The 13,152-nt window shown below is 41.0% G+C and overlaps 1 protein-coding gene across 2 annotated transcripts in view; it reads left to right on the top strand.

Moving 5' to 3' along the window:
* Positions 1 to 13,152, top strand: part of DPYS (dihydropyrimidinase) — an 80,910-nt gene that overhangs the window by 35,588 nt on the left and 32,170 nt on the right. For both annotated transcript variants that reach the window (XM_058698811.1, XM_058698810.1), the window contains exon 7: positions 1,876 to 2,018. In XM_058698811.1, the coding sequence (XP_058554794.1) occupies positions 1,876 to 2,018 (143 nt within the window). The remainder of the gene's footprint in view (positions 1 to 1,875; positions 2,019 to 13,152) is intronic.

Here is a 13,152-nt window from a genome sequence, read left to right as displayed (position 1 = left end):
AGACTGGGTACCAGAAGGATTACTCTCCAAGTCAGTGAAATGTTATAGCCCTTCTACTTGATTTCTCATGGTTTTGAATCCCAGTTCCTCATGTGTCATTGGTGTAAACACTTGGAATGACTGAAAATACATGAAGGATTTTTCTTATGTTCATAATAAAGGAGAAATTTTTCTTTTTCATGAAATTTTTGTGGATGTCTCTTTTTGAGGACCGTTGAATATCATATTTTTGAAACTTCTGTGTAAAGTCACATAAATAATAATCCAAAGTCTAGAACAAGAGATTATTGTAAATACCCACAATTTAAAATGTTCTCCCTGAGCATGGAGAAGAATCAAGTGGCTAAATGTCCATATGTCAACCTGTCCAGCCATTTGACATGTGCAGTCGTAAAGATCAGCAGGGGGAGACTTGCCTGGTTACACCTGGGGCCACCATTGTCACACCATTCTCACCCATCTCTCAGAAACCCTCCCTTAGATGACATATTAACCATATCTCACACCTCAGAATCCCCTCCACATACCATTCATGTCTAACTCTTAATTATTTACCAGTTCTTGTCAATTCTATTTCTAACATGTCTCCTTATTTTTATCTTCGTGTTTACTACTCTAGTTTGAGTCCCGTCCCTTGTTTGGACTATTGCAGTAGTCTCACAGCTGGTGCCCCTGCTGCCGGTCTCTCATTTGCTACGGCCTATGCTATAGTTTAGGACCAGAGCTGCCTTCCAAAGCCAAAGGACTATTCATGCTTTCTTCTCCAAAATCCTTCAATATCCTCCATTATTTATGGGATGATATTTGAACAATTAATTTACATGTGAGGATCTTCAAAACATCTTGACAGCCCTATCTTCTGCTAATCATCTTTTCAGCCCTTTTCACCTCTACCCAAACTCTAATCAACCCAGATGACTCTTCTGCTCTTCCTGTTTGCATAGATTTTCTTGCTGAAGTTTCAACCTTTTTCTCTGAACTTGTGCTATTACGATGAGTATGTGCATTACAGCAAACTTTCATACTACGTCAAGTGCATAAATGACTTCAAAGTGATAGACTATTTCTTAATAGCATCCAGGAACTGTTATTTTATGAAACATTAAGGGGGTTTGCTCATGGGAATATTACTCTCAGGATGTGGTTCTTCATCATTTTGTGAAACATTGACACACTGATAATTAAATAACCCTTAAGAATGCTTCTAACCATATAAATGTGCATAGGGATAAACTCTCAACATTAAAAAAAAACAAATCATATCAGTTTAGAGAGACCACATTTATCCAAAGTTTGTTCATATGAAAATCTTTTATAGTAGACTGTCCATGATTATTGGTTCATGTACATTTCAATAGCGCAAAATTTAACCTCTTGAATTGATTTTTTCCTCTTTCTAGAAGTGTTGCCACTGATTTAAAGGTCTGTATTAATTTAACTCTATCATATTCTTCGTATTGTCTACATGATCATCTCATACATTTTAGGTCTGCAATAAACAAGCCAGATTAAAATTGTAGTGGGTGGCAGTAGTAAACTCCAAACAAAAATTGAAACCACTATTGCTAACATTTAGCTGTTGTCTGTGTGATTCTGGGAAGGATGGGGGCAATTAGTGGGGGGTGGGCGTTAAACTGACAGGTTTTTGAAAAGTTGTCTTCAGGCTTCCATGTGTTACCCCATCATCCCCATCATTATCATTGTGATAATTTAAGACCTACCAGTATCCACAGATGTGTTATGCTCCCCAATATAAGAAATTAACTACAGTTCTGTTGAGTTTTAAGAGACAAATCTTGCACCTTAATTGATAGGAGGTTTTTAAGCATATGGTCATTAAAGCAAATGCATATTCTCTCTTGGATTGTTTTACAGCATAGTGGCAAAATGGACGAAAATCGATTTGTGGCAGTTACCAGCACAAATGCAGCTAAAGTCTTTAATCTCTATCCAAGAAAAGGAAGAATCGCGGTGGGATCAGATGCAGACATTGTGATTTGGGACCCAAAAGCCACAAGGTAGGTCTAAGTTCTTGTATTCCTTAGCTTCTCCAGGGAGAAGAAGCGCTAACTTGCAAAGAAATGATTTATTGGTCTTAATCAGACTCTTCTTGTGGGTGACTTATTTAGCCTGTATTTTGAGCCTGTGCACAAGATAAAAGTTTTGATGTACAAATATCCCTTTGTTTTCCTGGACACAGAGGACAAAAAAGTTGTGTTGCTTACCATTCCTTGGATAATGCATCTGGGTATAAAACCAGTATGAATTTACCGCTTCAATGGTAAGCTTGGCAGACACCTGAGTTCACATGGAGGGACGGTATGGCGCAATGAAGAAACTAGAAGGCTTAGTTTGGAAAGGGCTGAATTGAAAACCCAAAATAATTATAGCCTTTTTGAAGCTTTCAGATAGAAAAATTCCAGCACAAAGGATGTCACTTTTAGTTAGCCAGATTTTCCAGTTGATTTCATCTTGAGCTTGTCATTCCCAGTAGACTCCAGCTTTTTGTTTCCTATTTCTGTAATTCTATGTTAATATTGCAGATTTCACAAATTCCACCAACTCAGGAAAGCATTCAACAGAGGCCAAAGCTCTGGTAATTTCTCCTTGTAAGACATCAGCAGAGACAAAACCTGCATCCCAATTTGTGTTTTCTATAGCCTTTGCATTTGTAATGGAGAAAACCCCACCTACTTTAATATTGTATGTGTGTGCATGTGTGTAAATAGGGATATATACACCTTCTACCCCCACTGAATGGCATTTATTCAAAGTCTACTGGGTTTATATGTTGTACTAAGCAGAAGTCTTTAGTTTCTTGGAGGTGCTGTTGTCACAAAGACCCAGCTTCAGTTGAAAGGCTCCTGGACTACCCGCTGGGGAAAAGAAGACTGAGAAGCATGAGAGCTACCATTGCTATGAGCTTAAAAAATAAGCACCAGGTATTCCTGTAGAAAAGGCTTGTCTTTTTTAGTTTAGCACTCTCTGGGGATTCCCTCAGAACCCAAGCACCAGTTCACACCACTGGCCATCCATAGTCATTGCAAGCAGCCTGTACTGAATGTGTACCATCTTGTTTCTGGTTTACAGTCAAGCAGTGCAGGGCATGGTGGTACGAACATCTTATTTAAGACGATGTCCTAAGATGCCAACGAGGAACAACTCAGGGTCTTTGTTGCTATGATATTAACAAGGAACTATTGCTTACTTAAGGACAAAATATCTGGTTGTCAAATCATCTAGGCCCCTCTCTACGCAGAAGAAATGATGACAAATAAACTCACATTTGGAGCAGCTTCTCTACTAGACTAGAAAAAAAAAATGTCCTTGGGGAGACAAAGGGAAAAAAATTGCTTGGTCTTGGGTTGGTTTGCGGACAAATTGAGCATGCTGTGTTTAGAGAGCTCCTGGTGTCTTAAATGTCACTCTACTCACGCTCTTGTACACCCAGCAGGGACCCGCCCAGCATCATTTCTGCTGTGATTCAAACGGTTTTGATTGCCCCCAAGTACTGGGACAGATAGGTCTTTTGAAATGATTTGTGGCTTATGGAGATGATGAGACTTAATCAGGAAACCTCGAAAATTTCAAAAGGAAGAACACTATCATGCAGAAAAATATTTGTGAGAAATGGTGTTTTTGAAGCATTGCATCTGGGCGAGTCCTAATAATGATATTAATTTGCAACCATTTCTATTTGCACAGTTCTCCGTGGTTTAAAAACATATTTTTGTATCTAAAACGTGATCTCAAGGTAAAACAAACGGGACTCCCCCTTACGGCAATGGGAAGACCTTAGCACAAGGGCGTCCATGACAGGTTTGATACAGGGATCCTTGATCCAGTGTCTTTGACTTTGCAAACTTTTAGGTCTTTCAGGAGATTTGGTACCATGCTATCTCCTAATGCCAAAGCAGAGAGCACTTTATACCATACTTGTTTGTTCATGTTCCGTTTTTTCTTCCAATCAAGTGGTCCAGTCACGAAGAGACTTCCTGGATTTGATTCTATTCTGTATTCATTTTCAAAAGTGAGGGAGAAATGAAAATCATCAATTGAGTGATCCAGTGTCTAACAGAGTGAAGAACCATGGGAGGCCATTCCTGTGGTTCTTTTTAACCCTGCACCTGGCTCTCTCTGGCAGGATTCACCTTAAGCATATCCTTGGCTGTTTTAATCTGTGAGGGTGACACCAGCTCAGGGGTAGAGCATTGTCTTCCTTAGACAACTGGACAAAGAGAAATGATCCAAACCTATGGGTGTGAATAATTCACTTACTTTATTTCCACATATATTGTTGCTCGGTGGATATTTATAGGCTGTGATTATGTCTCTTTGAGTCATGTTTTCAGACGATATAAATTTAGAGCACTTTCGCACAACTTTTAGTTGCTGATTTCTGTAACATTGTTTTGTCCTTCCTTTCCTATTCAGTTGTTGCAGAATAGCGCTTAATGAGCCAGATGTTTACTTCTTATTTTTTCAGGTCTATATATTACCTGCTTGCTGCCCCTCATTTCTAGCCTAAGGTCAAACTAAAAAGTTTCTGTGCTTTTAAGTTTCTTTCTATCTCTCTTATCAAGTCTTTAATTTTCTTATTTGATGTTTGTCCTTCACTTTATAGCGGTCATGATAGCAGGAAATTAACTATTTACATTTTCATATACAAATCTTTTGAGATAAAGATACATATTGGCGTTTAATTATTAGCTCAATGTCCTCTTTACCTACGTCTGCTTACTGCGCATGCCTGGGCACAGGGCTACATAGAAACAACACAGGGGTGCCTGGGTGGCTCAGTCGGTTAAGCATCCAACTGCAGCTCGGGTCACGATCTCAGAGTTTGTGGGTTCGAACCCCGCGTCGGGCTCTGTGCTGACAGCTTGGAGCTTGGAGCCTGCTTTGGATTCTGTGTCTCCCTCTCCCACTCTCTCTCTCTGCCCTTCCCCTGCTCACACTCTGTCTCTGTCTCTCAAAAATAAAATAAAACATTAAAAAAAAAAAAAACTTTTAAAAACAGCGCAGCCTAAGAGCCTGCTGAGTAGGTGCTGGTCACAGCTCCATCAGTGCCAAGCTGGGGACCCAGGCAGGTTAGTTAGGGTTCCTGAATAGCCTCTGTCTCATTTGTAAAATGAGATTATTAATAATTGTTAAGCCTACCTCGTAAGATTTTTTGTTAGAATCCCATGAGATAATTTATGCAAAAATGTGTTGTAAATCAAGAAGGCACTCCACAGAGACAAGATTTGTGTTGTTTTGGTTACTTCCTATTTATCTAGTTTAGCTGGTGTCGTTTCTTGCTTCAGTCTTCATTTTCAGGTGGTCACGGCTGTTCTCCTGAGGTGACCAGGGAGGTCGGTGAACCACTGGGTTCTCTGACCCTCAGATTCTTTTTAAAAACTGGAGACGTTTGTTTGTTCATTTGCTTTTCTTTTGCATTTTGCTGTCCTTTTAAAAAATGGGGAAATGTTATCTTTACTTGGCAGGATATACTGAAATGATCCAGCCCCCTTTGGATTTCTTTGACTTCTCCTTGCTTCTCCAACCCTTTAGTTTAAGAATTTTCTGTAAGCCACCCCCCCCCATTTTTTTTTGCACTATCATTATTCATCCTTTTCAATGTGAAAATTGCAGAATGTGGGAAACAGGAGAGAAGGGGTGTTTGAAGAGGGAGCTTCACAGAATAACGAATCTGCAAGAATATTTGAACAAAGAGAAAGTGTGTTTATTGTGCTTCCTATCAAAAGAGAGAATTTTGTGGGAATGGTATGCGGATTCCTTATCTAGGTCAGTCATAGCTCCGGCTCCCTCTATTCCTGGCCTGGTTGTTATGAGAAAGTTGCTCATCTGGGCTGGCTGTTCCTGACCAAAATTTATGCTGATGACCTCAACGAGGACCTTTCTGGTGCACAACAATATTTTTAGCCTTCTCTAACTGCCCGTACAGCACCCGTAGCTTCCCACTATCCTTAGCTGCTGCCCTGCCCCTGTCTGCGTCTGCCTCTTCCCACCTTGCAGACTGAGCTCACTGAATCCTGCACACCCACGTACAGTACCAGACCACAGTCCTTACTCGCTGTCTTTCTCCCTCATTAACATTCTTGAAGTAGAATTCAGTCTTTAAGATCAATGTTTTATTTCAGAATAGCTTTAGATTTACATAAAAATTGCAAAGCTAGCACAGAGAGTTCCCATATACCCCACACTCGGTTTCCGTTATTATTATCTTATATCCCTCTGGTGTATTTGTTATAATTAATAAACCAATACTGATATTTTACTATTAATTAGAGCCCATACTTTGAGGCTTCCTTAGATTTTACCTAATTTCCTTTTTCCTATTCCGGATCCCATCTAGGATACCACATGGCATTCAGTCATCATGGTTCCTTAGGCTCCAGTGGTCCATGAGTTTCTCCAACTTGTTTTTGATGACCTTGAAAGTTTTGAGGAGTACTGGTCAGGCATTTTGTAGAATGTCTCTCTATTACGGTTTTTCTGGTGTTTTTCTCATTATTAGCCTTGGGTTATGGGTATAGAGTGCCATTTTCATCCCATCCTTTGAAGGATATATGCTATCAACACGACTGTCACTGCTGATGTTGGCCTGGATCTGCTGGCTGTACAATTTACTCATTTTCCCCCCTCCCATATTGTACTTTGTAGAAGGAAGTCACTGCACAGCTCACACTTAGGGAGTGGAGAATTATGCTCTAGTTTTATGTGGTTTTATAAGTTTATTTTGAGAGAGAGAGAGAGAGAGCGAACACGAGTGGGTTGGGGCAGAGAGAGAGGGAAAGACAGAACCCCAAGGAGACTCTGAGCTGTCAGCTCAGAACCCAACTTGGAGCTCAATCCCATGAACTGTGAGATCATGACCTGAGCTGAAATCAAGAGTTGGATGCTTAACTGACTGAGCCACCCAGGCACCCCTCTAGTTTTATGTCTTAATTGATTCTATATCTTCAGGGCCTGGCCCAGTTCAGCACAGAGTAGAAGCACAATAAATGTTGAACGGGCAAGCAAGATGGATCCAGCCTTCCACACTGCATGCAAGATTCGTGTAATTAAGAAATGGCTGCAAGTGCCTTATACACTTAAAGTTCCCAAGAGAGTAGATCTTAAACGTTCTTACCATGAAAAGGAAGTGGCAATTATGTTACAGGATGGTGGGGTCAGCTCATGCTTGGTGGTAAGCGTTTTGCACTATGTAAGTGTATCAAGTCACCTTAAATTCATACTATGTTACATGTCAGTTATACATTTTTTCATGTTTATTTATGTTGAGAGAGAGATTGAGAATGCAGGCAGAGGAGGGGCAGAGAGAGAATCTCAAGCAGGCTCCGTGCTGTCAGAGCAGAGCCCAATGTGGAGCTCGAACTCAGGAACTGGGAGATCATGACCTGAGCCAAAACCAAGAGTTGATGCTTAACCAGCTGAGCCACCCAGGCACCCCTGTGTCAATTATATCTTAAGGTAACTGGTGAAAAATAAAGAAATGACATGAGGGAAAGTTGGAAAGATTCTATTCAGCAACGATTACAGTGAAAGGAAAAGTACAAAGAGCAGCATTTCCTCACCTTATGCTTTTAACTTATTGCAAGTTATCAATAAATGATTGTTGAATGAATGAAGGTGAATGTGAGTAGAAAGGATCTCCCAAGGAGAGGAGGAAGAATTGCTTCACTGGTCTTATTTTCTCTGTGTCTTTTTCATTTTTGAAGTTGGGAGCAATTAGCTTGTTAAGCAGCTCTTATAGAGAAGAAAATGAAGTGAATACAGTTTCCTTACTGCATTTCTTCATTCCCACGGCCACTCATCATGGGAGCACCACCATGAGCCAGACACGAGGGTCCAGACTGTGTCAGAGCCAGGCCCTGCTTTTAGGAAGCTGGCAGTGGAAGGAGAGGGGATGAGATACAAAGTCAAATACTCTCAGTCTTAGCAGGAATGGGTTAAGAATATCAGGAGCAAGAAGTTCAAAGATCATTCTCACCTTAGCACTGTCATTGGCATGGGACCACATTGGCCCTGAGTGTCAAGACTAAACATGGAGACAAGGTAAACCAAGGCAGTGCTGGGGGAGTCTGGGAGGAGACAGTTAAGGCTGGCCTTAACTTATGTGAGAAAGAGAACAGGTTCAGGTCGTGGAAGCAAGTAGGGAGGTGAGGGGGTCATGGGCTGCCTGTCTCCAGCTTTCATGTTGTTCATTACAGACAGAGGCAATTATAAACAGAGCTCATCTGGTGGAAAGCATTGTTGAATCCAATGAATAAAATGGATCTATCTGTAGGTTTTGTTTTTTTTTTTTCTTGAATGACACTGCCTTTTATTTTACCTACCTGGTTTAAATATTAGCTGAAGCCTGGTGATGTGAGGGCTTTCTGTCTGACCACACCATTAGAGGTTGGCCAGAATTTTCCTTTGAAATTTTCTTGAAAGGTTTTAGCAAAAACAATTGCCCAGCTGACTAGTTAGCATCTCAAATGAGAGCAGCATGCATTTCACCCCAGACCCTGAAGGGGGCCCCCACAGCCCACACTGAGACCCAACGAGGCCAGTTGAGGTGTTGGTTATGCAAGAACAAGCCAGCCTCTGGAGAATGGATGTGTTTGCTAATGATTTTTGGCTTCATGGTACATAGATGTTTCCCCCTTTCTCTAAATTCTCATTATTTATTAATGGCATGTAGAAGTAAGTATGCTTGCGACACAATCTGTAACCTTAAAAATGAGCCGCATTATAGTTACCGAGGGCGACCAGAGCCAAGAAAAGGCAGTGCAGCCATGTTTTTTGTGTTGTTTTTTTTTTTAAACCTGTGAAAAGCCCGATGATTCCAGGATGAGAAATCTGACATGTGGGATGGATGGTGAGAGGGAATTGGGGGTCTGTAGAGAAGGTTTGGACATCCTAATGCAAGATGACCTAAGATGTTACTAGCCTGTACAAAGTTCTCACAAAAATCAACTGCGGTGGTTCTTCTGTGTCATTGCACAATAAAAACAAACTGCATTTGGTGCATATGGAGCGTCCACCTTTTCCAGAAGTAAAAAGAATCTGCTGTATTCAGCTTGATGGCTCACTGAACCAGTGTCTATTGCTTGTGACAGAGGTATGTGTCCCAACGCGTCACTACTCGGGTCAAAGATTCCAATTTCAGGACACATTCCTTATCTAAATGTATGGCTCGTTTCTGTAGAATGTTTTGGTACTTAGAGTCAAGGGGAAGAAACCAGGGGTAGGATTTTCATGCGGAGTCAAGAGAGAATCTGGCCGTGTCATGTGGTCAAGACAGAGACCAGTCAAATCAGCCAACTTGTTAAAAAATCGTGTTAGAGAGGATGGCACGTAAGTTACTTGCAAGCTCCCAGCAGCAGCAGTAACTCACGTTCCGGCAATTTAAGACTATCCTATGAGCTTCGGTTCTTCGGTATTCATTAAATAGCACTTAGTTACTATGGCAACTGTCCCTTTTCAGTATTTATGAGCTACAGGATATCTCGCAGAATCTCCAGCACACATACGCATAGCTAACACATTGTGCGCACTGGAACATTTAATGAAGACTTCTAGCTGGACCGTATTCTGCAAAGCAGGCATATTTTGCTCACAGCTATTTTCATTTATTATTTTTTAACTCAATTATAGTAGGCTTTGACCTTGAATACACCATTCGTAAAGGCATTGTGCTGTCCTTCCTGCTTAATTTCCTTCCCTTTCTCAGCAACGATAGAGATGAATGAATTTTACTGTATATTCAGTGAAGAGGAATAACTTGCCGCCTGTGAAAGTGCCCCCTGGATTCTGGAGGGGGCGTTGTGTGTGCAGGAAAGTGGGGTGAGAATGGCTATTTCATCCTTGGGTAATTGGGCTGTGGGTGTGGGGACAAAGAAGAGATAAGGAGTAAGGTGCCCGTTGGCAAATAGTGGCGGCTTATGATTATAGCTATATTATCAGTGACTGTTTCACGGAAACCTTAGGCATTTTCCCCTGAAGTTGCACACTGTGTATGATTTGACCTTTAGTCTTCCTGCTCCTCAAAAGAAGTCTGCACACACACACATACTTGCACAGATGTGCACATGAACACAGCAGCTGCGTTTCTGCTTATAAGCGTCGGTCAGCCTGATGACTCTGCTTTTAACGCCCGTTTCTAAGAGTGTTTATGACTAACTCCTCCCTCGGTTCCCAAACGCACACCATGGCAGTGCATATGTGTGGGAGGAAAGAGTGGGGGCCCAGGTCTCAGACCAGGCATGCAGGTGGAAATGGCAGTTTATGCCATGATTTTTCACTGTGTTGCCTCGCATACATTCATGGCGTCAGGTTAAGGTTGTGCAGGCTGTGCTTTGCACCACTCCAGGGGCACCCTTCACATGCTACGGTCATAGCAGTGACCATAGCTGTATGTAGTACTTATGGTCATTTTCCCACGGATCATGGCACAGTATCTTGAGGAATAATTGTCTTTTGCTAATCCACACAAAATCCTGCCCATCTTCCTGGTTCCTTGGGGGGCAGGAGCAGAAGGAGAGTGTAAAGAGAAAGGCTTTGGGGTTTAACTCCTACCCTGCCTCTTAGTAACTAGACGGGACCTTGGGAATTGTGACCTAATTTTTCTGAATTTCAGTCTCTTTATTTGTAAAATGGGGATGACGATGATGATGATGGTGGTGATATTTATTTTATAGCATTGTCATGCGTATCTAAGATAGTATAATGAAAAAACAAAACACAAAATAATTAAAGCGCTTAGTACATGATTAATGTTCAGCGGTTCTTGGCTTACCTGCTGACGATGTAGTGGTAGGTGGTCAGTGGCAGTCAATTTATTGAATAAGTGGAAGCTGTGATCAGCTCCAGTTGTGATTCACAAGTCCTTGCAGTAGTGACCTAATTCAGACATGACCAAAAGTCACTAGAATTCTATTTCATGTGAAAGTCCATCTCTTGTACTTCATGCACACTTCTAATTTTCACCAAGAATGACTAAAATGGAGAAGCTTGGATGAGTTCTTCTGGCTGAGATAACCTGATTAAAGCAGAACTCTTCAGTGGCCCCAGAGGTGACTCCTTTGAAAAGTTGTTTGCTGTGAAACCATTCCAACAAATCACCTAACATTTATTCTGTGGCCTTCGGAAGAGGCTTTAAAAAAAACACCTTTGTGCTTCAAAAAAAAAAAGGCTTTGACTACGCATTAAAAAAAACCCTAGTTTTGCTGATTACAGATGGGTAAAATTTTAACCACTGTTTATTCCAACTTGTTTATTTAAACATGTTCTTATGCAACTGAACTTTTCAAGTGAACTAGAAAATGATTTCCAGGGACTTCACTACTATTAGTGGCATTTTTTCCTAATTATAAAAGAAAATCAGCTTAGGAACAGATCACAGTAACCCATTCTATCATTGATCATTTGCCTTTGCCAGAGTAAGCACAGTTTATTTTAAGCATTAGGATTTGGAAAAGAATAAGCATCAAGGGGAGGGGGTTGTGTGAAAGGCATAGGCTCTTCCAACTAAGCACCTGCTATATTGTTCTTCCTGCCCAACATATATTATCTATTTTCCTGTCTTTGGCATTTGTCCCTCTTATTTACAGCTGCATCCCTAAGTCTCAAAGCAGTGCCAGGAGACCACATCTAGGAACTCAGTAATTATTTGTTGAATGAATAAACCAGATACTAATAATGGTCTTGGGCCAATGAACAAATGTGTGATTTAAAAATTTTGGTTAGGCTTTGTTTATTATCTGTTCCTTGAACTGGTTTAAGATTGGTCTTACATTTCTTCCCTTTGAGTTAAACAAACAAACAAACCAGAGAATTCTTGGCACTTCTACCTTCTCCTTCCCCAAAGCAGTGCTTGGCCAAGATGCATTCCAGACTCAGTGGCCAGCAGCATTGCCAGATCTGGCCAGGAATATGGCCTAAGCTAGGTTGGATCTTTTTGTGGGTCAAACAATTCTGGTTTTGGCCCAGACTCACTCTTAATTCTGGCCACTTATCTTAAAAACATGGGAATCTTGGCTATGGAGGAAACAGAAGACGAAATGAAAATGGATCAAAAGAAATATAATGTCAGTACCTGGAGAGAATCCCAGGGTCCTTATATTCTTAAGGCACAGCAAAGAGCCATGGCTTTTTACAAAGGACTTTGGAGAAAGCATCCATTTAAATATGCCCTTCCCATCAGAAGAGGACCACTGTGGAAGTCTATTTGGAGGCAGTGAGTGGTGTAGGGAGAGGCAGTCTTTTCTAATGGCTTGGAAAAAAAAAAAAACTCCAAAAAATTTAACTGAAGCTTATCTACCTCTTCTTTTTAAGAGCACATGTTCTCAAAGACCAGCAACTTCAACATCATTTAGGAATTTATTAGAAATGCAAATTCTCAAGTACCACCCAGACCTGTTGCCTCAGAAACTCCGTGGGTTTTAACAAATACCCCAGGGGATTCTGATGCACACCCAAGTTTGAGAACCACTGGTTCTCATAGAATTGGAGAGGGCTTTGGAACTCATAATATCCAGCTAACTCCTCAGAGTTCTCTATGGCCTTGCTTGATTACTACTATTTTTAGAGAAGTTACTACCTAACTAAACCATTCAGTTCTCTCTGGGATAGCTATAACTGTTAAGATGTTCTTCCTTTGGTTCCATTAAAAATTACCTCTGTTGTGCTCCTCAACTGTTTGCCTCTGGAACTATGCAGAATATATCTGTGCTCTCATAAGATAGTTCATTCATTCAAACATTTAGAGAAAGTCATTGGCCTCCAGTAAGCTTTCCCATCACCAAATAAGCTTTCTCAGTTCCTCAGTAGATCCTTAGGTCCTTGATTAGCAGACTCCCAATGTCCTGACCACACTTCTATTCACCCTTCTCTTGACACACACTTGTCCCTGTCCTACAAAGATGTGAGTCTCAGAACTGCACATGATTCTGCCTGGAATAGCACCAGAGCAGGAACATGTGAGCTAATTAGTTTTATACTAAATGTAAAACTTTGCATTTCCTTTGTTACATTTTTTTGCAATAACACCTTATGAAATTGCCATTTGCAGGTTAAAAACAGTGAAATGCGGGGCGCACCTAGGTGGCTTAGTCGGTTAAGTGTCCAACTCCTGGTTTCGGCTCAGGTCACGATATCACC

The sequence above is a fragment of the Neofelis nebulosa genome, chromosome 14 (genome assembly GCF_028018385.1).
Source record: "Neofelis nebulosa isolate mNeoNeb1 chromosome 14, mNeoNeb1.pri, whole genome shotgun sequence".
Classification (NCBI taxonomy): domain Eukaryota; kingdom Metazoa; phylum Chordata; class Mammalia; order Carnivora; family Felidae; genus Neofelis; species Neofelis nebulosa.
Note: the sequence above shows the minus strand (reverse complement) of the source record. Positions and strands in the feature narration are given on the sequence as shown.